Raw genomic sequence first — 23,602 nt, 5'->3', positions numbered from 1 at the left:
AGAGCATTAGACCTGTACCCAGAGATCCTGCGTTCAAATCCCACTCTGGTCCTGGCACTCAGTGTCTGCAGCTGCATGGTGGGAGGGGCTACATGTACGAATATCCAGTGGGGAAGTGTTTGGCTGTTATGTGTCAATCAGAACAGACCTCTGGGGTTTGATTACTCAGTGCTGATCTCTTCCTGTCTGAAGCTCCATTACACACCACAAACTCGTGCACGAGTCCTTTTCCTTACTGAACAGCAGGGGGTGGTGTTAGCTAAGCCTGATTACCTGCTTTTGGTTCTCTCACTCCCAGTGTGTGTGTTTTAAGATAATGGAACTGAATGCATGTGTCTAAACTGAATGCTTTTACCTTTGTTCTCTGATCCAATCAGCTGTTTTTATTTCCGAACAATTAAGTGCATTCCATAGTGTTTTTGAGTGTATTTACAGCTAAAATGTACATTTCAGTTTTGTGGTTACATCAAACTGTCAGATAGCAGCACTGGATTTAATACTGCTCCTCACTCCTCACGCCGATATCACGCCAGAAACATGCGTGTAAGTCCACGTTCAGAATTGTGAGTAACGGAGACATGCCAAACTCCGCCCCCTGTACACGTAACTCTCACATAACTTCTGAATAGCAAATGGAGTGGAAAATGGAGAACCCTACCTATGACATGGATCCATGTAGAACCCCTTCTGAGGAGTTAAGAACCCTTAACTATAACCTTTGAGGAACATTTTGGAATGAACTGGAATCAGGGTCCAAGACATTGAGAACTTTCTTAGTGTTCATCACTCTAGTCAGATCTTGATCTTGGAGCATCAGTGTTCACCCTTAGAACATTTGGAACCATTAAGAGATCTTTGGTTTTCCCTCTGTGTTGTACCCTTGGATGTTCTACGTAGAAACCTACAGTGTGTTTTCCCATCAGAAAGTAGAAGTAGAACCTTTTTAGGAGGCTAAGAACCCTTGATTTTACAACAAACCACTAAAGAACTCGTAAAGAATATTTTAATTTAACTTCTGAAAATAGCCTTTAAGTCTGTAGTTATATCTGAGTTCTGAGTGCAATTTCAGTATTAAATCCTCGCCGTGTACATAACACACCTCGGAATATAATCCCAAAGCTTTAATAAAGTGCCCTAAGAAGTGCACACTTTCTCATTAAACCTACTCATTATTATTATTATTATTATTACATATATATATATATATATATATATATATATATATATATATATATATATATATATATAAACATTTTCCATTAGGTTCAAGGTTCTTTAATTGTCATATACATGTTACATACATTTGATGTAATGTAGTGATGTAATGTGTTTTTCCTTAGTGCCTCGTCCCGAAGTGCAACAACGATACATAATACGAACTGCATATAATAGAATAAAATAGAATAAAAACTAGTGAACTATTATGTAAAAAAGTTTAGCAGCCTCAGGAATGAAATGTAGAATATGAATATGCATCAATAGAATATTTTAAAAAATATAAAACAGATATACAGAGCTGTAGTGTGCAAAAGATTCGTTACAATAACAGGTTGTTGCTCATCAGTATTAACACAACCACATAAACCCTGCCACATATGGTTATACAGCAATGTGGCACACACAGACACACAAACGCACACACACACACACACACACACACACACAAACACTTCCTGAGGCTCTGTTTCAAAACACCAACATGGATTATGGTGTTTTTTTTTTTTTTTAATTTAACAGTTAAATAAGTAAGTAAGTAAGTAAGTAAGTAAATAAATAAATAAATAAAATAGTGAACTTTTTTTAGCCCTTAAGTTTGTCAGATGAATTAAGCCTGAAACCGGAAGTCATGTAAATCGTAAATAATTTAATTGATTTTTTCATATTTGCGTATAACCATAAGACATTTGCATACACCATTTATGTGTAAACTCATTAAATATGATTGGGGGAAGCGGAGCTCTTATTTAGACACACACACACACTCTCTCTCTCTCTCTCTCTCTCTCTCTCTCTCTCTCTCTCTCTCTCTCCCTCCATGTGTGGCAAGCTTCACACTCTTCAGTGCATAACTACAGCTACATTTGTTACACACACAGCACACAGACGCTATAAAGTAGTCCATGATGTTGTCCAGATGTGTGAGCAGTTTCCTGTGCAGGATTAAATCAGCTCCAGTGCCTCTGTGCTGCAGGTAAATCACTTTACTGCACTTTATTCCACACTGTCCTTCACCAAATCCAACAAACACACAAACACACACTCAAACACACTTCCTGTGTTTAATTCTAACCCATGCACACTTTGCACTGGAATTATAACTATACAGAGGCTACTAGGGAAAAGTTCACTGTGTTCAATAACAACCGAAGGGTCAAGGTCACGTGAGCACCGCTTCGTGACGTCACACTGCTTGATTCCGTCATACTGACTGGATCCCTAATTTTTTTTAGATCCTCTTAATGGCTGAATTTAATATCCATAAATGCAAGTTCTCAGGAGAGAAACCATGCATTTTTTTTCAGAATGCATTATGCTGAATCAGTTTTACCCTCAAAAAAACAGGAAACTATTCAGACTTTTTCATGTCTTTGTATAATAATGTTTATTCCCCCTAGCAAATGTATTTGTTAAACTGTTTATACATGTTTATATTGTTTATGTACATGTTACTCTATAAAAATAAAGACTCGATCCCAAATAAAATGGCTTCCTGAATCCCAGTAAACTGTTAAAACTTGATCTGAATTCTTTGAAAGTTTGAAATACATTTCTTTTTGGTAATAATGTTATTTTTATAGACGATATTCTGCTAATGCGAGAGAGGGGAAGGTTTTATCTATCGTTGGTGACTGTTGTTTATAGTATTCAGTACTGGATTAGAGTTGATTTAGGCCGATTTCAAACCTTCCCTTTCTATCTAAAATACTAGAGAAAGTAGTAGCGCAGCAGCTAATTTCATATCTACAAAGTAATAATATCTATGAACTTTATCACTCAGGTTTCAGGCCCCACCACAGCACAGAGACAGCATTAGTCAAAGTAGTCAATGACTTGCTATTAGCCTCTGATCGGGGTTGCATTAGTCTATTAATTTTACTCGACCTTAGCGCAGCGTTCGACACTATCGACCATAATATCCTTCTTCACAGACTGGAAAAGGTCGTAGGAATTAAGGGCTCAGCCATCGACTGGTTTAGATCTTATTTAACTGATCGTTATCAGTTTGTAGATGTAAACGGTGAGCACTCAGCACGTTATCGAGTAGAATATGGCGTTCCGCAGGGTTCAGTCTTAGGCCCACTGCTTTTCACGTTATACATGCTCCCTTTAGGTAACATAATCCGTAAACATAATATTAGCTTCCATTGTTATGCTGATGACACACAGTTATACGTCTCAGCTAGGCCAGATGAGAATAGCCAGTTAAAGAAAGTTGAGGCATGTGCGATAGACATAAGAGACTGGATGTTAAGCAACTTTCTCCTGCTAAACCCAGAAAAAACAGAGGTTCTGGTACTGGGACCACAAGCCGCTAGAAGTAAGTTTAGAGATCACACTGTTACTTTAGACGGTCTCTCTGTTTCAAGTAGTCTAACAGTAAAAGATCTCGGTGTGATTATAGACTCTAATCTCTCATTTGAGGCGCATGTAGATAATGTAAGCAGGTTAGCATTTTTCCACCTCAGAAATATCGCTAAGATTAGAAATATACTTTCGCTAAGTGATGCTGAAAAACTAGTCCATGCATTTATCATGTCCAGATTAAATTACTGTAATGCTTTACTATCTGGATGTTCGTCTAGATGCATAAATAAGCTTCAGATAGTTCAGAACGCAGCAGCGAGGGTCCTGACTAGGACTAGGAAGTATGAGCATATCACGCCAGTCTTATCTACATTACACTGGCTCCCAGTAAGATTCCGCATCGATTTTAAAATATTACTCCTAACCTATAAAGCATTAAACGGTCTCGCTCCGCAGTATTTAAGCGATATGTTAGTACCTTACGTTCCGCCGCGCCTACTTCGCTCTAAGGATGCAGGCTGTCTATCAGTACCACGCATTGCCAAAACCACGGCAGGGGGCAGAGCCTTCTCTTACCAAGCCCCAAAATTATGGAATAGCCTCCCAGTTAATGTACGTGAAGCAGACACGGTCTCAGTGTTTAAGTCGAGGTTGAAGACTTATTTATTTAACCTAGCATTTAGCGACTAGTGTTTTTATCAAAGGAGTAGATCTGGGGGACTCGTGGATGTTGAGTTTTATCTCCACACGGTGACTGTGAGTGTACCTAACCACTTTCCTTCTCCTTCTGCCGAGCTACACTCCTGAGCTGCCGGTGATCCAGACCTCCCCCCCCTTCACTCTGGACCTGTCCACCGGCAATGCTTCACACTGCCACGAAAACGCTTCAGCTGTTTTCCATGGACTACACCAACACACATTGTACTCACACACACACGCACACTACAGTGTAAACCCATATGAGGATGGGTTCTCTGTTGAGCCTGGTTCCTCTCAAGGTTTCTTCCTATCACCATCTCAGGGAGTTTTTCCTTGCCACCGTTGCCCTGCTTGCTCATCAGAGACGGCACACACACACACTTCACTTTACTTTTGTTTGTGTAAAGCTGCTTTGAGACAATGACCTTCGTAAAAAAGCGCTATACAAATAAAAATGAATTGAATTGAATTGAATAAGATGTGCGAAGGTAGTGGATTTGGTTCGCTTTGTAAATGTAACTGGTGTTTTTGGAGTGTTTTCAGTGGTGTGTGGATAATCTCTTGTATTGCAGATGTGGGATTTTGTAAGAAGAGTAATATATCATCTGCAAATGGTCTGATTTTATGTTGCATGGTTGATGTCTGGTCACCACAGGTGTTCACATTTTGTTGTAGAAGCTACTGGTTTGATTAAAAATGGAAAATAGGGACCTGGAGATCGGGACCTTATCTGGTACCTGCGTGCAGAAGCTTTGTGATAATAGTTTGTTTGTAATAACGGTGGCTATAAGTAAAGTGGATAAAATCTGAACTTAAAAAAAATTGAATGATTCTCCAAAGCTGAATTTATTTAATGGAGTAAATAAGAATTTCCAGTTGACTCTGTCGAAGGTTTTCTCTCCACAGAGTGTGACTGGTGCTCTTTCTGATTTTTGGTGTGATGTAAGTTGTATCTGGTTAATCCTTATATACACAGAGTGCACAATTATGCATCATTGATTTAGGCTGTTTTTAAGAAAATAGAAGGTGCAAATCACCTCCAATTCACTTTGGCCCCTTACTGTAATTTAACATAAAACAGTATCCTTATTTTTGTTGCTCTCAGTACTGTTTGCGGTTCTCAATGCAGCATGTCTCTCCTACATTTTTACAAACTCTAGACAAATTAAGTAAAAAAAAATTGCTGTGCCAGACTCAAATGAAGGCTTAGAATATTGCTATAATGTTCTATAATTTTGGTCATCAACTTTGAATATTTTAGTGCCTGAATGTTAACAATTTGTGTTTCTAAAGACTTTGAAATTTTTTTTTTAATTTCTGGAATAAAGTTTTATCATTTTCTTTCTCACAGAATTTCTAGACATGGACAATCCATTGACTTTTTAATATAGGAGATGTTTAGAAAAAGTTAATATATGATATGCATATGGTTTTTTTTAATATTTTATGCATGAGAAGGTTAAGTATTCTGTGAGAGTTAGTAGTTGACTGTTTGCTTTGATAAAGCCTGTTCGATTGGGTTGGATTAGTGATGGAGTAAGTTTCCATTCTGGTAGCCCTGGAGTCTTGCTTATAATTTCTGTGTTTGTCTTGCTGCGTGATAAAGGAGGATAACTAGGGTAAGTCTGGGGTCTTAACTGGGTTTTAGGTGCAGGGAAAAGTATTCAGTCTGTTATTCAGAGTATTCATTTCTGTTGGCAGTCTTGTACTGCCCGCCTGTTTTGCTTGAACTGATTATAATAACAGTAGTACAGAGACACAGAGACATCCTGCTGCTTCTCTTTACTGATTTATTTTATAACTTTCCTGACAGCTGCAGAGAGTTTTGAGACAAGATTGCTTCATTGCTTTTAATTAGACTTAGTAGATTTCCACACCACAGCCCCATCATTATCGACCATTAGAATGCCGTCGTTGCCCAGAGCCAGACGGCACATTTTGGCGTCCTTCCGGCTGGTGTTGGTGGCCCACACGGGTCTGTCCGGCGTGTACATGACGAAGTTGCAGTCTCCTTGCATGATCAGCCGTTGGGCGTCGGTATTGCCATACGTGTTAGATGCCCACAGAGGTCTCCAGCCATAGACCACAAAGTTCCCATCCTCCTGAAATGAGACATGAGTGTTCAGTTTTGGAAAACAGTGGTTGGGTTTATATTTCTGTGAAAAGTATTGGAAGTAATTTTTCAAATAAGTAAAAGTAAAAAAGGAATTAGGAATGGCCAGTGCTGTCTATGTGGAGGGTATAAACATAAAGAAATGCAGCTCTTCTTTTTGAACCTGGAGTTTTTCTTTTTTCTGTTTTAATTCTACCTGAAAGATTGCCTTGTACTCTCGGTTGTTGGATAACAGGAAGTCTCCCTTACGGAGCTCTTCGTTCATGGACAAGAAGTTCCTGCTCATGGTTCTGAAAAGGAAAGACAGATTTGTCAAACAGTAAGGCTCATAGCAAATGTTTAATGCAGAAAATTGATAAGGACACTAGACAAGAATTATTGCACAAGCTGATCTGAAGCTGACCCGCATTAATATAAACCTGTGATTTACAGCTGCACTACTGTCAGAGCTGCTGTTATAGAAAATTAATCAACACCTTCTGACCAATCACAGTCCTGAATTCAACAGTGCTATAGTACAGTATTGCTCTATTCTTGATTTGTACTCGATGGACTGCTAATTTATCTACACATCTGTTATACTTTTCCTATTTAAATAAATAAACCAGGTGCACATTTGGGTATAATCGTTAAAAATATTTCCCTTATATGTATTTCCTTCCAGATTGTTAGGTTTAATCAGCTTTACTCACCTGCACAATGACAGTGATATCGTAGATGAATCAGTAAGCTGCTATGGAGATTTTTGATGCGAGATGGGGTTTTTATGAACGGTCCTTTACTGTCATTGGCTGACGGTCCTTTACTGTCATTGGCTGTCATTCTGACCAACCAGAAATATTACTTCTTATAGTTTAATATAACAAAAAAGATTCTAAGATAAAGAAGGAACAAAGCATTTGTTGTGAGGAACACAAACACAATGGCCAGCGCTGGCAATCATGAGTCATAGAAAAACTGTCTTCTATGGAATACACGTTTCTGATTAGTGATAAGGTTATCAATACACCAGAATTATTATATCGTAGATGAAATGGGACCAGCTAATTATAGTTTAAAATTCAGATATCAGTTATCAGTTTGGCCAAAAGTTTACATACACCTAGGCTAAAGACAGGCGGAAGCAGGAAAATTAAAATAATAAAAATTAAAATTATATATATATATATGTAAAATCAAATGAAGACATATACACTCACTGGCTTCTTCAATAGGAACACCTGTACACCTGTTCATTCATGCAGTTATCCAATCAGCCAATGGCAGCAGCGCAATGCATAAACTCACGCAGATACAGGTCAAAAGCTTCAGTTAATATTCACATCAAACATCAGAATGGTGGAAAAAGTGTGATCACTGTCACTTTAACCATATCATGGTGCCAAATGGGCTGGTTTGAGTATTTCAGAAACCACTAATCTCCTGGGATTTTCATGTAAACAGTCTCTAGAGTTTACACAGAATGTTGCGAAAAACAAAACAAAAAAAACCCTTCCAGTAAGCGACAGTTCTGCAGCTGGAAACACCTTGTTGATGAGAGAGGTCAGAGGAGAATGGCCAGACTGGTTCAAGCTGATAGGAAGTCTACGGTAACTAAAATAACCACTCTTTAAATGTCACCTGTCCAAAGGAGGAACAAAGAATTCATTCTGTGGCCTGCTCTTGCAATCATGAGTCATAGAAAATCTGTTTTCTATGGAATACAAGTTTCTGATTAGTGATAAAGATGTCAGTACACCGGAATCATTAAACTGTAGATGAAATGAGACCAGCTGGTTATAGATTAACATTCAGATATCAGTTAATGATGACGAAGCAGGCCAAAGGTTTACATACACCCAGGCTAAAGACATTCAAACTCAATTTTTCACAGCTCCACACATTTCATGTTATACCTCCTGTTATAGTCAATTAGAGCATCTATTTTATTTACATAAAAGGTCATATTTATTTCAGTTTTTATTTATCATATTTAATATAATCCTCCTTCCTCATGATGCCATCTATTCTAATGCACCAGTCCCTTTTTCCAGCAAAACACCTTCACAGCATGATGCTACCACCCCCATGCTTCATACGTGTTTCACTAATTTTCCTCCAAACATAACACTGATCATTTTGGCCAAGCAGTTCAATTTTTGTTTCATCTGACCAGAGAACTCTCCTCCAAAAGGCTTGTGATCAGCTGCAAACTTCAGTCTGTGTTATGGGGCTAGGCGATAAGATGTACAAGAGCGTCGTGCAGGGCCCGCTTGTCCGGCAGGACAATATATGGTGTGGAATGGACCCAAGTGCAGAGACGGATCAAAAAGGCTCCGCCTAAAATGTAAACACCTTGCGCGGGACTCGAACCAGAGAGGTTGTGAACCCCAAGCCGTAACGTTAGCCGCTGAGCTAACTCCATGGGACTATTTTAGTGAGTGTTGTAGTGTTTGTGAATCTGATCGGGGAAACCTCAGAGCCAACGGCTCAACTCAAAAGCACCGCAGCACAGATCCATGAGGACCAGTGTAACTGACATCCCCTGGGATGTTGGCAGACCTGTAACAAAGTCCAGTGAAAGGTGAGACCATGGGCGAGAGGGTACTGGGAGGGGATGAAGCAAAGCAGATGGGCGAGTATGTGGCTCCTTGTTCCGAGCACAGACCTGACAGGCAGCCACATAGGCCCGGAGATCCCTCTCCATATTGGGCCACCAGAAGCGTCGGCGCAAAAACTCCAGGGTTCTGGTGACCCCAGAGTGCCCTGCAAATGGAGATGTATGACCCCAAGACAGGGCCTGAGGCCGTATGGTCAACGGTACATAGAGTTTTCCTGGAGTGCCTCCACCTGGATCTGGCTCCTGACAGGAAGCCATGCAGATGGCTTCCTCCAGGCCCCAGCGCAAGGGAGCCACTATTCGGGGAGGGGAAATTATAGTCTCGTGGCTGGGTTCCCGTGAGGATATATCCTGTTGCCTAGAGAGTGCATCTGGTTCAAGATTTTTGGACCCTGGCCTATAAGACAAGATGAAGTTAAAACATGTAAAGAATAAGGACCACCTGGCTTGCCGGGGGTTCAGGCGCTTGGCCTCCTGAATGTAGGCCAGACTCTTGTGGTCCGTCCAAATAAGATCCGTCCCATAATTCCTCTCTGATGGGGTTAGACGGTGGGAGAAGTATGCGCACGGATGTAATTTCTGGTCTGGCCCTGAACGCTGGGAGAGGACGGCGCCCACTCCTATATCTGAGGCATCGACTTCCACTATGAACTGAGCCTCAGGATCAGGCATATGCAGCACAGGGGCTGTTGTCAATTTCTCCTTCAGGGTTTCAAAGGCTTGCTGTGCCTCTGTAGTCCACTTAAACCCAGCCTGGTTCTTCTTCGTCTGTGCGCTAAGGGGGGCTGCCAGGGTGCTAAAGTCCTGAATGAAGCATTGGAATAACCCCAGGAAGCATTGTACCAGCCGGACTGAGGTGGGTTGTGGCCACTGTGTGACCGCCTTTACCTTGTCTGGGTCCATACTAAGTCTCCCTTGGGACACAACAAAGCCCAAGAAGGAGATTGTGGTTACATGAAACTGGGACTTCTCTATTTTGACATATAGATGGTTCTGGAGGAGGAGCTGAAGGACTCGGCGCACATGAACCATATGTTCCTCCAGCGAGCTGCTAAAAATCAAAATGCCGTCTAGCTAGACGAAGATGTAATGGTTGAGGGTCTGGTCTCCCGGAGGACCTCATTAATGAACCGCTGGAAGACCGCGGGGGCTTTCATCAGGCCAAAGGGCATCACCAAATACTCATAGTGCCCAGACGGCGTGATGAACGCAGTCTTCCACTCATCCCCTGCCCTGTTGCGGATCAGATTGTAGGCGCTATGTAGATCCAGTTTTGAAAAAATTTTCGCCCGCTACAGGCGCTCAAATGCAGAATTCATCAAGGGCAGTGGGTACCTATCCTTCTGCATCACGGCATTAAGGCCACGGTAATCAATGCAAGGCCGCAGATCCCCTACTTTCTTGTTGACAAAAAAGAACCCCGTCCCCATAGGGGAGGTGGATGGGTGGATAAATCCCAAGAACAAGGCCTCTTTAATATAGTCCTCCATGGCTATTCTGGAGGTGACAGGGAGAATAACCTGCCCCTAGGCGGAGCAGCTCCTGGGAGTAGGTTGATCGCACAATCAAAGGACCTATGGGGCGGCAGTGTCTGGGCCTTTTGTTTGGAAAAGACCTGGAGGTCTACAGTCTGGTTACAGACTGGCTTTTTTATGCAGGTCTTGGAGTAGAGGCTTCTTCCATGTGCGACAGCCTTTCAGGCTATGACGATGTAGGACTCTCTTAATGTTGGATATACACACTTTGGTACCTGATGCCTCCAACTCCTTCACAAGTTCCTTTATTGTTGTCTTGGGGTTCAATTGAACCATTCGGTCCAAAGTTCCTTCATCACTGGGAGATCATTTGTGCCTCTTTCCTGAATGATACAGTGTCTGTGTGGTTTCAAGATTTTCATATTTGCACACAGTTGTTTGTACAGATGCTTGTGGTACCTTCAGTTATTTGGAAATTGCTCATAAGTAGGAACCAGACTTCTGAAGGTTCACAGGTTTTTTTCTGAGGTCAATCAAGGGCAAAAAGGCACCGGTGCTGAAGGTAGGCCCTTATACAGCCACAGTGCACAACCAGTTACCTCTTCATTATGACAGTTGGCCAGTCAGAAGCCTCTAAATTCACTACATCAATTTCAGGAATCTTTCAGACTGTTTAAAGAGACAGTCAACTTGGTGTAAGTAAACTTGTCTCTAATTGATTGTTTTAAAATGACTTCTGATGTGAACAAAGTAAGTGTCCTAATTGAGTTGCCCAAAGAAATGTATGATATGTAACATGAAATGTGTGGAGTTGTGAAACACTGAGATTGAATAACTTTAGCCCAGGTGTATATGAACTTTTAGCCTCAGCTGTATGTCCCTATTGTGTCTTATACTTTTAGACATTTATGTGTAGTTATGTTTCAATGTTACATTTTTGCGTTATATTAACTTTTTATATCATGATAACCTTTAAAATGGTTATGAGATTGCCTCCTCTGAGATGGTGTGGTGCTCCTTCAAATTGGTGCAAAATAAGGAACTAGAAATGAGATCTTTTGTTATGATGCCTTCTGAATTGGACAGACTTTATCAAAATTGGTGCTGAAATAGTGCTGGTGTAACACACAGTGCAATTTCGTTACACTATATGTCCACACTTGTAGCAGAATGACAATAAAGCTCGACTTGACTTGACTTGAAAAATGCTGTGTTCTTCTGAATGGAATGATAATGATATTGTTGATTGGCAGTAAGCTGTGTAATGTCATGCTCTTTATGTTGATCAGCATGGTTTATAAATAACCTGATCTTTCCCAGAATGCAGTACTCGCAGCACCTGCAGGGTGACATGCCTGCCCCCTTTCACCCCGAGACCTCGATGGCCAAGACGATGATGGACATCGGGACACGGCGGATTTTCTCTGAGGAACATGACCTGTTCAGACAGAACGTCCGGCGGTTCTTTAAGGAAGAAGTGGTTCCTTATCACACGGAGTGAGTGCAGTGGCTCCGTCCTAAACCATTTACATTTACATTTACATTTATGGCATTTGGCAGACGCCCTTATCCAGAGAGACTTACAATAGTGCTTTGAAGTATATCAAAAATACATTCTGATATTGGCTCGCTAGGTCACAAACTAGGAATACCATCAATCCAAAACTCTGTTGGGGAGGTGATTTTTTTTTTTTTTTTGTGACAGTGCTAATTTAAGTATTATATGAAGAGGTAAGTCTTTAGCCGTCGTTTGAAGACTGCCAGTGACTCAGCTGTTCGGACATCTAGGGGAAGTTCATTCCACCACCTTGGTGCCAGAACAGAGAAGAGTCTCGATGCATGCCTTCCTTGTACCCTGAGAGATGGTGGGACCAGTCGAGCAGTGCTAGAGGATCGGAGGGAGTGTGGTGGCACTCGAGGTGTGATAAATGCTTTGAGATAAGTGGGTGCTGGTCTGTTTTTGGCTTTGTAGGCGAGCATCAGTGTTTTAAATCTGATGCGGGCAGCTACAGGAAGCCAGTGGAGGTAGCGCAGCAATGGGGTGGTGTGGGAAAATTTAGGAAGGTTGAAAACCAATCGTGCAGCTGAATTCTGGATCAGTTGCAGTGGACAAATGGCGCTCAGAGGCAGACCTGCCAGGAGTGAGTTACAGTAGTCCAGTCTTGAAATGACAAGGGACTGAACAAGCACCTGTGTGGCTTGTGAGGAAAGAAATGGACGAATTCTTCTGATGTTATAAAGGAGAAATCGACATGAGCGTGTTAGATTAGCAATGTGAGAGGAGAAGGACAGTTGATTGTCCATAGTTACCCCAAGGTTGCGTGCGGTAACCGAAGGCGAGATCAGAGAATTGTCTAGGGAAATTGCAAGATCCTGAGATGGGGATGAATCACCTGGGATGAACAGCAGTTCAGTTTTGGTGGGATTAAGTTTCAGCTGATGAGCTGTCATCCATGATGAGATGTCAGCCAGACAAGCTGATATCCGAGCAGAAACATGAGAGTCTGAGGGAGGGAAAGAGAGGATGAGTTGAGTGTCATCTGCATAGCAGTGGTATGAAAACCCGTGTGAGGATATGACCGCACCAAGAGATTGAGTATAGAGGGAGAACAGGAGAGGACCAAGTACTGAGCTTTGTGGAACACCAGAGGAGAGTCTGCGAGGAGCAGATGTGGATCCCCTCCGTGTCACCTGATATGACCGATCTTCCAGGTAGGAAGCAAACCATTGCCATGCTGCACCACGAATTCCTAGGCTCATGAGGGTGGATAGGAGAGTCTTGTGGTTCACCGTGTCAAATGCTGCTGAAAGGTCAAGGAGGATGAGAACTGAAGACAGTTTGGCTGATCTAGCATGTAGCTTCTCAGTGACGGCCAAAAGGGCAGTCTCTGTGGAGTGTGCTGGTTTGAAGCCAGACTGATTGGGATCTTGGAGGTTGTTCTGTGAGACCACACATTACTATCACACACATTACTATCACACACTGGATCTAAATCTGGATCTTCAAGGAGGAACAGAGTAAATTCAGTCACATCCCACCACACTTTGAATGTAAATGTGAAATAAATATGGTAATATCCTGTTTGGTAACTAGTGATCACTCGTTACTGCAGTGTTATTTCTCTTAAAAATTTGTACACTTAAATTATGCAAAAAAGTGTTTAAATGACTTTTTTGCTGAGTATTAATTGAAAACAGTTTCCAGTTTTGCAAAATATAAATTATTCTCCTGCTATAAGTTAAAAAGCGTAAAGATCAAATGCTTTTTGCAGATCTGCATTACACTGTTACACTCTTATGTTCTTACACTGTTACACAGTTAAACTGTTACACTGTTACACAGTTACATCATTACACTGCTACATAGATAGATTGTTACACTGTTACATTGTAACATACAGTATTTACACTGCTACATTGTTATGCCATTACATAGTTACACTATTATGCTGTTACATAAATGTTGTTGATAAACACTATGTGAAAATGTAACTCTGGAAATATGACAAAGTAACTGTAAGTATGTAATGCACGTCTGCAAAAAGTCTTTGAACTTTTTTTTGTTCATCTTTTTCTAATATTACTGTAGCAGATCATCGATATTCTGTTCTCCTGTGAAAAGGGTAACAGTTTAGAAGTGTAATATTGTAACAGTGTAACTATGTTAGAACATAAGAGTGTAATGGTGTAACACAGGCCTGAATGAAGCTGTTCATCTTTATGTTTTTGATCTGAGAAAGCCTTTGGGAAGTTAGATGAGATGAGTTTTACTAAATTTGTGTAAAAACAACAATCAAAGCGCTACATTAAAAAGTGAAAAGAAACCTAGGGTGTGTTTAGCTGAAGTGGTTCACACCGCCTCTGAAGTCTGAATCTAACGCTGTGAGTAAAAAATAAATAAATAAATAAAATCATATACAAGGGTTTGATGTTTAAAAACTTGACTACCTTGTTTTATGAACATTTTAGTTAAGTGTGTGTGTGTGTGTGTGTGTGTGTGTGTGTGTGTTTACAGGTGGGAGAAGGCGGGCGAGGTCAGTAGGGAGGTGTGGGAGAAGGCGGGCCTGCAGGGGCTGCTGGGTATTTACACTCCTGCTGAACATGGCGGGGTCGGTGGAGACCTGCTCTCTGCTGCCATTGTGTGGGAGGAGCAGTAAGTAACTCTGTGTTACTGTCTCACTTTACCTCCCCCCGCCCCCCCCCCCCCCCCCCACCCCCCTCTCTCTCTTTCTCTCTCTCTCTCTCTCTGTCTCCTTGTGGATCATGAGGAAGTAAGGAAGGTTTTCTTTGTCTAAGATGATTATACGTTGATTAGAGAGAGCTGTCATGATAGTGTGTGTGTGTCAAGTCAAGTCAAGTCAAGTGGAGTTTATTTCAACCACATACAGCCAGTTAATACATAGTGAAAAGAAACAACGTTTCTCCAGGACCAAGATGCTACATAAGACAAACACAGAACAACACAGAACTACAAGGGACTACATAAATTTATACATACATGCAGACACAAGACAGTACAATGACTACTGGGACAGACAATGGTCGCAGTAAGTTCCAGTGCAGCGCCGACCAGTACACAGTTCTGTTAGAATGTGAATCTAGTGAGAATAGTGCAAAGAGTACAAGAGTACAGTATAAGTAGCTGCAATAGTGTAAACATAAGAGTAGCAGCCTATGTACAGTATAATATAATACAGTGTATATATAAACAGTGTGTGTGTGTGTGTGTGTGTGTGTAGGATGTACTGTAACTGTTCAGGTCCTGGTTTCTCTCTGCATTCGGAGATCGTGATGCCGTACATCAGCCATTATGGCTCACAGGCTCAGATTGAACGCTTCCTGCCCCAGACGGCTGCTGGGAAATGCATCGGCGCCATCGCCATGAGTGAGCCAGGGGCGGGCAGGTGAGGCTCCGCCCACCAAATGACATCACGCTCCTATATACATGTTCATATTAGATATCTCATTACAATTCAAGTACAAATCTGTTGGAGTGCTGGTGTAACTCTATATGTGTTTGTGTGTGTGTACAGTGATCTGCAGGGAGTGAAGACGTATGATCGGCGTGATGGCACTGACTGAATCCTCAATGGAAATAAGGTTTACACACATGCTGAAATATTTATCTGTTACATTAACATTTGATTAAAGTTTAAAGTTTGGATTCATTTATAATCAAATGTAATTTACTGTCTCTCTCTCTCTGTCTCTCTCTGTGTCTCTCTCTGTGTCTCTTTCTCTCTCTCTGTGTGTCTCTCTCTGTCTCTGTCTCTCTCCCTGTCTGTCTCTGTCTCTCTCTGTCTCTGTCTCTCTCTCTCTGTCTCTCTGTCTCTCTCTCTCTGTCTCTCTCTGTCTCTCTCTCTGTCTCTCTCTGTGTCTCTTTCTCTCTCTCTGTCTCTGTGTCTCTGTCTCTCTGTCTCTCTCTCTCTCTCTGTCTCTCTCTCTCTGTCTCTCTGTCTCTCTGTCTCTGTCTCTCTCTGTCTCTCTCTCTGTCTCTCTCTGTCTCTCTCTGTGTCTCTGCCTCTCTCTGTCTCTGTGTCTCTGTCTCTCTCTGTCTCTCTCTCTCTCTCTCTGTCTCTCAGGTGTTTATCACTAACGGGTGGATGAGTGATCTGGTCATTGTTGTTGCTGTAACAAAACGTGAGGCGAAATCAGCAGCTCACAGTCTCAGTCTGTTTCTGGTGGAAAGCGGCACCAAGGGCTTCGCCAAGGGACGTAAACTGGACAAGAGTGGCCTCAAAGCACAGGTATATACACACACACACACACAGTCACATCATACTGGTTTTGTTGATTATCACATTTTCAGCATTTAATCTTTATGTGGAGCTCCAGCTGAGGTTCGATTTTTATTTTGTGTGTATGTGTGTGTGTGTGTTTGTGTGTGTGTGTGTGCAGGACACAGCAGAGTTGTTCTTTGAGGATGTACGCCTCCCAGCTGACGCTGTACTGGGAGAAACTAACAAAGGTTTTCACTATCTCATGAATGAACTGCCTCAGGTACGAGCAATGAGGTTTCCTTCTTTCATTTTGTCTCTATCTTTTATTCTATGTCTTTTTTTCCCAAAGGAGGTTTATTGTTATACTGTTGCATTATTTAATGCAATAATGTAAAACAATTTAAGGTATATAAAGTGCAGCACATTTAGACTCACACACGCTTCCCCCTCCATTCTCTCTCTCTCACTCTCTCTCTCTCTCTCTCTCTCTGTCAGGAGCGGTTGATAATAGCAGCAATGGCTCTGGCCAGCTGTGAGTTTATGTTTGAGGAGACTCGGAATTACGTGACTCAGAGGAAGGCCTTTGGAAAAACCATCGCTGACCTGCAGGTGGGAATTTAATAAATAAAAACACATTTTAGGCTTTAAAGTTTCCTTGTGTCTTTCAACCCCTTTCATTTTAAATAAAAGGATTTTTTAAGGATTTTTTTGCTACTCAACGCTAACCCTAACCCTCCAGGTATTTTAATGAGGTTAAGAGCTGTTATTAGTTGTTTCTTGGCATTTAAACATTCAATTCAATTCAGTTTTGTTTGTTTATAGCGCTTTTAACAATGGGCATTGTCACAAAGCAGCTTTACAGAAATACAGTCAGGTCTGGAAGTATTTCGACAATGACAGAGTTTTAGTGTTTTTGCCTTTATACACCACCACAATGGATTTGAAATAAAACAATCAAGATGTGATCGAAGTGTAGACTTCCAGCTTTATTTTAAGAGGTTCCACAAAAATATGGCATTTACCATTTAGGAATTACAGCCATTTTAAGCAAGGTACTTCCATTTTCAGGGGCTCAAAGGTATTTGGACAAAGTGGCATAATTGTAAATATAACCATAATTTTAATACTTGGATGAAAATCCTTTGCAGTCTATGACTGCCTGAAGTCTGGAGCCCATGTTCTCAAAACTCATATTCTGAGTTTCCTCCCTGGAGATGCTTTGCCAGGCCTTCACTGCAGCCACCTTCAGTTGCTGCTTGTTTGTGGGTCTTTCTGCCTTCAGTCTTGTCTTCAGTAAGTGAAAAGCAGCTCTATTGGGTTGAGATCAGGCGACTGACTTGGCCATTGAAGAATATTCCTTTTCTTTGCCTTCAAAAAGTCTTGAGTTGCTTTCGCAGTATGTTTAGGGTCATTATCCACCTGCACTGTGAAGCGGCATCCTATCAGTTTTGTAGCATTTGGCTGAATGTGAGCAGAGAGTATAGCCCTATACACCTCAGAATTCATCTTGCTACTTCTGTCAGCAGTCACATCATCAATAAACACCAGTGAACCCGTTCCACTGGTAGCCATACATGCCCATGCCATAACACTGCCTCCACCATGATTGACACATGATGTGGTATACTTTGGATCATGAGCTGTTCCTTTCTTTCACCATACCTTTCTCTTCCCATCATTCTGGTACAAGTTAATCTTGGTTTCATCAGTTCAAAGAATATTATTTCAGAACATGGGAGGCTTTTTTAGATGTTTTCTGGCAAAGTCTAATCTGGCTTTCCTGTTCTTGAGTGTTACCAGTGGTTTGCACCTTGTTGTAAACTCTCTGTATTTACATTCATGAAGGCGTCTCTTGATTGTAGATTTTGACAATGATACGCCTACCTTCTCCAGAGTGTTCTTGACTTCTGGTGATGTTGTGAAGGGGTTTTTCTTCACCAAGGAAAGGATTCTGTGATCATCCACTTTAGTAGTCTTTCGTGGTCTTCCAGGCCTTTCGATGTTGTTGAGCTCACCAGTACTTTCTTTCTTCTTAAGAATGTAACTAACTGTTGATTTGGCCACACCTAAGGTTTTTGCTATCTCTCTTATAGATTTATGTTGTTTTTTCAGCCTAATGATGGCATTCTGCACTTGCATTGAGATTTCCTTGGACTTCATATTGGTAGCTCCATTCGAACAGCTGCCAAATGCCAATTATCCTACTGAAAGAGGTCACTTCCATTAGGGAATACCGTTGCCATGAAGGGGTGTACCTAGTCTGCAACAATGTGTCAAAATAGCATCCACATGAATGCCAGGACCCAAAGATGTTCCCAGCAGAACACTGCCCAGAGCATCACACTGCCTCCGCCAGCTTGCGTTCTTCCCATAGTGCATGCTGGTGCCATCTCTTCCCCAGGTAAGCGACACACACGCACCCGGCCGTCCACATGATGTAAAAGAAAATGTGATTTATTGGACCAGGCCACCTTCTTCCTTTGCTCTGTCGTAAAGTTCTGATGCTCACCTGCCCATTGTAGGCACTTTTGGCAGTGGACAGGGTCAGCATGGGCTCTCTGACCGCTCTGCAGCTACGCAAGCTGCACTGCACTGCACTGTGTGTTCTGACTCCTTTCTATCAGAGCCAGCTTTAACTTTTCAGCAATTTGTGCTACAGTAGCTCTTCTGTGGGATCAGACCAGATGGACTAGCCTTCATTCCCCACGCGCATCAGTGAGCCTTGGGCGTCCATGACCCTGTTGCTGGTTCACCGGTTGTCCTTCCTTGTTCCACTTTTGGTAGGTACTAACCACTGCATACTGGGAACACCCCACAAGACCTGCTGTTTTAAAGATGCTCTGACCCAGTCGTCTAGCCATCACAATCTGGCCCTTGTCAAAGTCTCTCTAATCCTTATGCTTGCCATTTTTCCTGGTTCCAACACATCAACTTCAAGAACTGACAGGTCACTTGCTGCCTAATATATCTCAGCCTTTGACAGGTGCTATTGTGTGTATATACATATACATATATATATATATAATGTGTGTGTGTGAGCTGAAGACGGAGATCTGTGTGGGTCGAGCTTTCATTGATAACTGTCTCCAGCTGCACAGTGAGAGGAAGCTGGACTCCAGCACCGCCTCCATGGCCAAATACTGGTCAGTCTCTCTCTCTCTCTCTCTCTCTCTCTCTCTTTCTCTCCAGTTTATTCACTCTGTATATTTATATCCATATGAGTGATTTTCATGATGCTATAAGAATCAGGGTTGATTTGCGAGGGCATGCCATTCTCCTAATTAAAATCGTTGCTCTTCTAAAAATGGCATTCTCTTTAAATTTAACATGCTCTCTCTCTTTCTCTCTCTCTCTCTCTCTCTCTCTCTCTCTCTCTCAGGGCGTCAGAGTTACAGAATAAAGTGGCCACTCAGGGTCTGCATAACTCCAGCCTGTACAGGTGAAAGAAATTTCATTTTTGTCCAGTAGAATTGTCGTAGTTTATTATTTTTGCAGCCTCACTGCTTCCTTTTCTATGTCACTGTATGAACAGCAGGGGGATGCCATTAGATAAACTTCATTCTGGGCTGAATTCATGATCTGACCTTTGACCTTGGTCATTTTATCCCATACACCAATCTAATCTAGAAATAAGAGCTCTATATATTCCAATCTAGACATTGTCACTCTATATAGTCGTCTAATCTAAATCTTCAGATCGATTTTCAGGATTTTTGTGCTGGTTTCTGATATGCGTCTGTCACACGTTCTCTTCCTCAGAGCCTTCGTGGACACTCGTGTGCAGCCTATCTACGGCGGAACCAATGAGATCATGAAGGAGCTGATCGCTCGCGCCATCGTCGGACACAGATAGACGAGCGCTGAGCTGAGGGATCAGATGGATCGGAGCGAGACACGGAGAGAAGCTGGTTTGTGGGGTTTTTGTCTTTGGTTTGGTGACTGATCAGTGCCATGATGTACATGTAGCTAAGAAAAGCTGATCAAATAGCAAATAATACATTTTCTTGGAGATCAAGTGACACAATTTTGATCATTTCTTTTCCTGTTTGGTTTGAATAAATTCACTTTATAATACACCATGTAATAAATAGATATGAAAAAACTTGCATCGCATGAAGGTTTAGTCACATGGGTAGACATATTTTAAATAACAACATTATATAAATTTTATAGAAATTTAATATAATAATCATAAATACAAATGATCTGTGTGTGAATTGGTGCATTGAGTAACAGGACCATGTCCTAAAAGGGCTCAAAAATCACCCTGTGCATATTTTACCTTTTAAATAATTGCACCTTTATCCATTTTGTGTTGTGTTGTTATTTGTGTTGAATGTTTTAAAACACATGTAAAATTTAAAGCATTAGAAACGCAAAATGGACTTGTAACCCGAAGGTCGTGGGTTCTAGTCTCAGGTCCGGCAGGGTTTGTAGGTGGGGGGAGTGAATGACCAGCGCTCTCTTCTACCCTCAATACCATGACTGAGGTGAGACCCTTGAGTAAGGCACCGAACCCCCAACTGCTCCCCGGGCGCCGCAGCAAAAAAGGCTGCACACTGCTCCGGGTGTGTGTTCACGGTGTGTGTGTGTGTGTTCACTACTGTGTGTGTGCACTTGGATGGGTTAAATGCAGAGCACAAATTCTGAGTATGGGTCAAATTACTTGGCCACAAGTTACTTTCACTTTCACTTTCATTCATCACAAAAGCAGATAAAATACTTATGCAGGACTTGGTTTCTAAGGACTGTATTCAGAGTCAACGACTTTGTTATGTCAGTATTTACAGGAAAATTGTAAGTCTCCATCATTGGAGTGCGCAGCTGTTCAGGATGATTGAGCTTCCTATAAAGATCATGAAGAAAAATAGTCTGCCAGATTCTTCTTGAGTAGAAACACACAAGATGTTTTTTTTCTGGCAGTTAGGAATTCACACAAATTAATGAACATACTTGTCATGGATGGTTTGGAGACAGATGCAAATGCGGGGACTTTTATTAATTGTGAAACACATGAGAACAAGGGCTAGAGCTATGTAACAAAAACACAAACAAGATAAACATGGCACAGATGGAACGATAAACAACGACACTACTTACAGCTGCTAGAAAAGAAGTGCTATACAAACGTGACATAAGTACTTGTGCACATTGTGCATGAACGTGGTTCAGGTGTTCTACAAGATGTAGGTGATTTTATCACGCTTTTAATCTGATAAGCTAACTCGATTCACTCTCCTGTAAAGAAAACATGACCACAGTTTGAAGGATAATCTGACCAAGCACTTATCTGCTATGCTTACAGAGAAACTTTAAGTTCATTCATCATTTTATTCCTAAACAGTTGAGTCCTGGAGATAAACAGTGTCTCTGATTAAGATCCTCTGATGTCCGAATAGCAAGTCTGAAGTCTGTAGTTACGTCTGAGGTCTGAATACTGATATGTGTGTGATTTCATGATTAAATCATGACTGCGCTCTCAACTCAGCTCTGAGTACACCTCCAAATCATTAATAAAGTGCCCTTACTCACTGTGTGCAGTTTTAATAACTGTTTGAGCATAAAACATTTTTCTTTTCTATAGAGTAAGTGAAATTCTTCTGCTGGGATTCATCCTTGACTGTATGGTGATTATTTGTATGAAAATAACTGAAATATTTTCCATTAAAATAACACGCTTCTCACCTCACAGTGTGACTTTGTTTCTCACACACACACACACACACACACACACACACACACACGTGTGTGTGTGTGTGTGTGTGTGTGTGTGAGAAACCTTCTGTAATAGTTGCATATGAGTCCCTCAGTTGTCCTCAGTGTGAAAAGATGGATCTCAAAATCATACAGTCATTGTTGGAAAGGGTTCAAATACACAAAAGAATACCAAATACCAAAGAATTTGTGGGACCTGAAGGATTTTTCTGAAGAACAGCAGGCAGTGTAACATTTTATCTCAACTGTATCTTCATTTCTGATCTCCAATCAATAAAACAAGTACAGTAAGCTGGATGACTCTGTGTGGCTATTATTATACTACTATCCATTCTCATTTCACTGAAGAGGAGTGAGCTAACACAGCTAGCCAATAATGTTTACAAATCTCCAAATTCTAAGTGTATCAAAAATTTCTAACCAATTAACAATTATTTAATTTTAAACTCTGAGCGTTTCAGACACCACTGATTTAAAAAGCAAAATTATCTGCCAACAAAATAAGAAAATTTAAACCTAGACATTCGTAAAAATGTATAGAATTAGGCTTAATAATCCTATATTTGGTTTATTGCGATCTTAAAATACAAGATAAAACACAAGATAAAAACTATATTCTAGATGTCAAGATTTTATCAAACAAGTCATATAATATTATTGGAAGAACAAGAAGAAGAAGAAGAAGAAGAAGATTCATGCTTTTTAAGTTGAGTAAAGTGTGTGTGTGGGCGTGTGTGTGTGAAATACTTAGAATGCACTCACTGGTATCGCTTGGGGACCATGTGTGAGGCTTTCTAGATAACATACGATAGCACTACAAATAATACAGCATAGACTTAAACAAGATACAGACACAGACAACATCAGGAACGATAAAAGCAGACAGGGAAAGGGAACTGGAAGCCAGCAGACATTTTATTTTACTTTATTAATTAATCACCAAGGTTTGACTTAATTGGTATTCTGTCTTTGTTCATGCATGTTTAATTGCCAAGGACAGCACAGTTGTTTGGTATCTGAGGCATGTGCTATATATCTTATTTTGCATTATTTATGACTTACAAGTTGATTCATAGCAAGCGGTAAAACCCAGAGGAATGAGCATCTGTATCACAGTCTACACTATATAGCCAACTGGGTTCAGCTATTTCAGCCACACCCACTGCTAACAGGTGCATAAAATCAAACATACGCAATCTCCGTAGACAAACATGGACAGTAGAATGGGTGGACTGAAGGCCTCAATGACTTTCAGCACAGCACCTTTGCAACAAGTCAGTTTGTCTGACTTCTTCCCTGCTGGAGCTGCGCCAGTCAATTTTAAGTGCTATTATTCACATTATCATTCACAGGGCTTCCCTGCGCCAGTGAGACACCTAGAACACAATGCAGCTCGTTCTCCATCAAACTCAGTTATGGATGATGGTAAGCATGTTTGGCACAGTCCATGCTAACAGACACATGTAATTGAACCTGCAAAATCTGGACCAGGGCCTCCGGTTTGCCCTTCGACATCAAGCTAAACCCACAAGCAAAAAGCCTAAGAGCTGAAGCATAGCACAACTACTGTTAAGTCATCAATAAAGCAATAGAGCTGGTTATGAACACTGAATGAGTAATTTATTATTTAAAATGCAAGTAAAATTGACATTATAAAACTTCAAGAGAAAAAATCAATTGGTATTTTAAAGAATATTAGAAAAGTCAAAGCCACACCTAGAGGCCTATTTTGCTGAAACATTAACAGGAAATTCTT

At 41.1% G+C, this 23,602-nt stretch overlaps 1 protein-coding gene and 1 pseudogene across 2 annotated transcripts; one reads left to right on the top strand and one right to left on the bottom strand.

Moving 5' to 3' along the window:
- The first annotated feature begins 2,021 nt into the window (after positions 1-2,021).
- Positions 2,022-20,391, top strand: LOC128318529 (long-chain specific acyl-CoA dehydrogenase, mitochondrial-like; annotated as a pseudogene).
- LOC113534577 (B-type lectin plumieribetin-like) lies at positions 6,006-8,016 on the bottom strand. 2 transcript variants are annotated; one of them, XM_053234977.1, is made up of 4 exons: positions 7,537-8,016; positions 7,030-7,211; positions 6,534-6,627; positions 6,006-6,326 (listed from the first exon to the last, which is right to left on the bottom strand). In XM_053234977.1, the coding sequence occupies exons 3-4, from the start codon at positions 6,621-6,623 to the stop codon at positions 6,075-6,077; spliced, it is 342 nt and encodes a 113-aa protein (XP_053090952.1). In that variant the 5' UTR covers positions 6,624-6,627; positions 7,030-7,211; positions 7,537-8,016; the 3' UTR covers positions 6,006-6,074. The 2 variants fall into 2 exon arrangements, with proteins under 2 accessions (XP_053090952.1, XP_026783275.3); XM_026927474.3 differs by having other exon boundaries at positions 7,030-7,160.
- Positions 20,392-23,602: the final 3,211 nt, after the last annotated feature.

Source organism: Pangasianodon hypophthalmus, chromosome 6, assembly GCF_027358585.1.
Source record: "Pangasianodon hypophthalmus isolate fPanHyp1 chromosome 6, fPanHyp1.pri, whole genome shotgun sequence".
NCBI classification, from domain to species: Eukaryota; Metazoa; Chordata; class Actinopteri; order Siluriformes; family Pangasiidae; genus Pangasianodon; species Pangasianodon hypophthalmus.
This window is presented reverse-complemented; position numbering and strand designations above follow the sequence as displayed.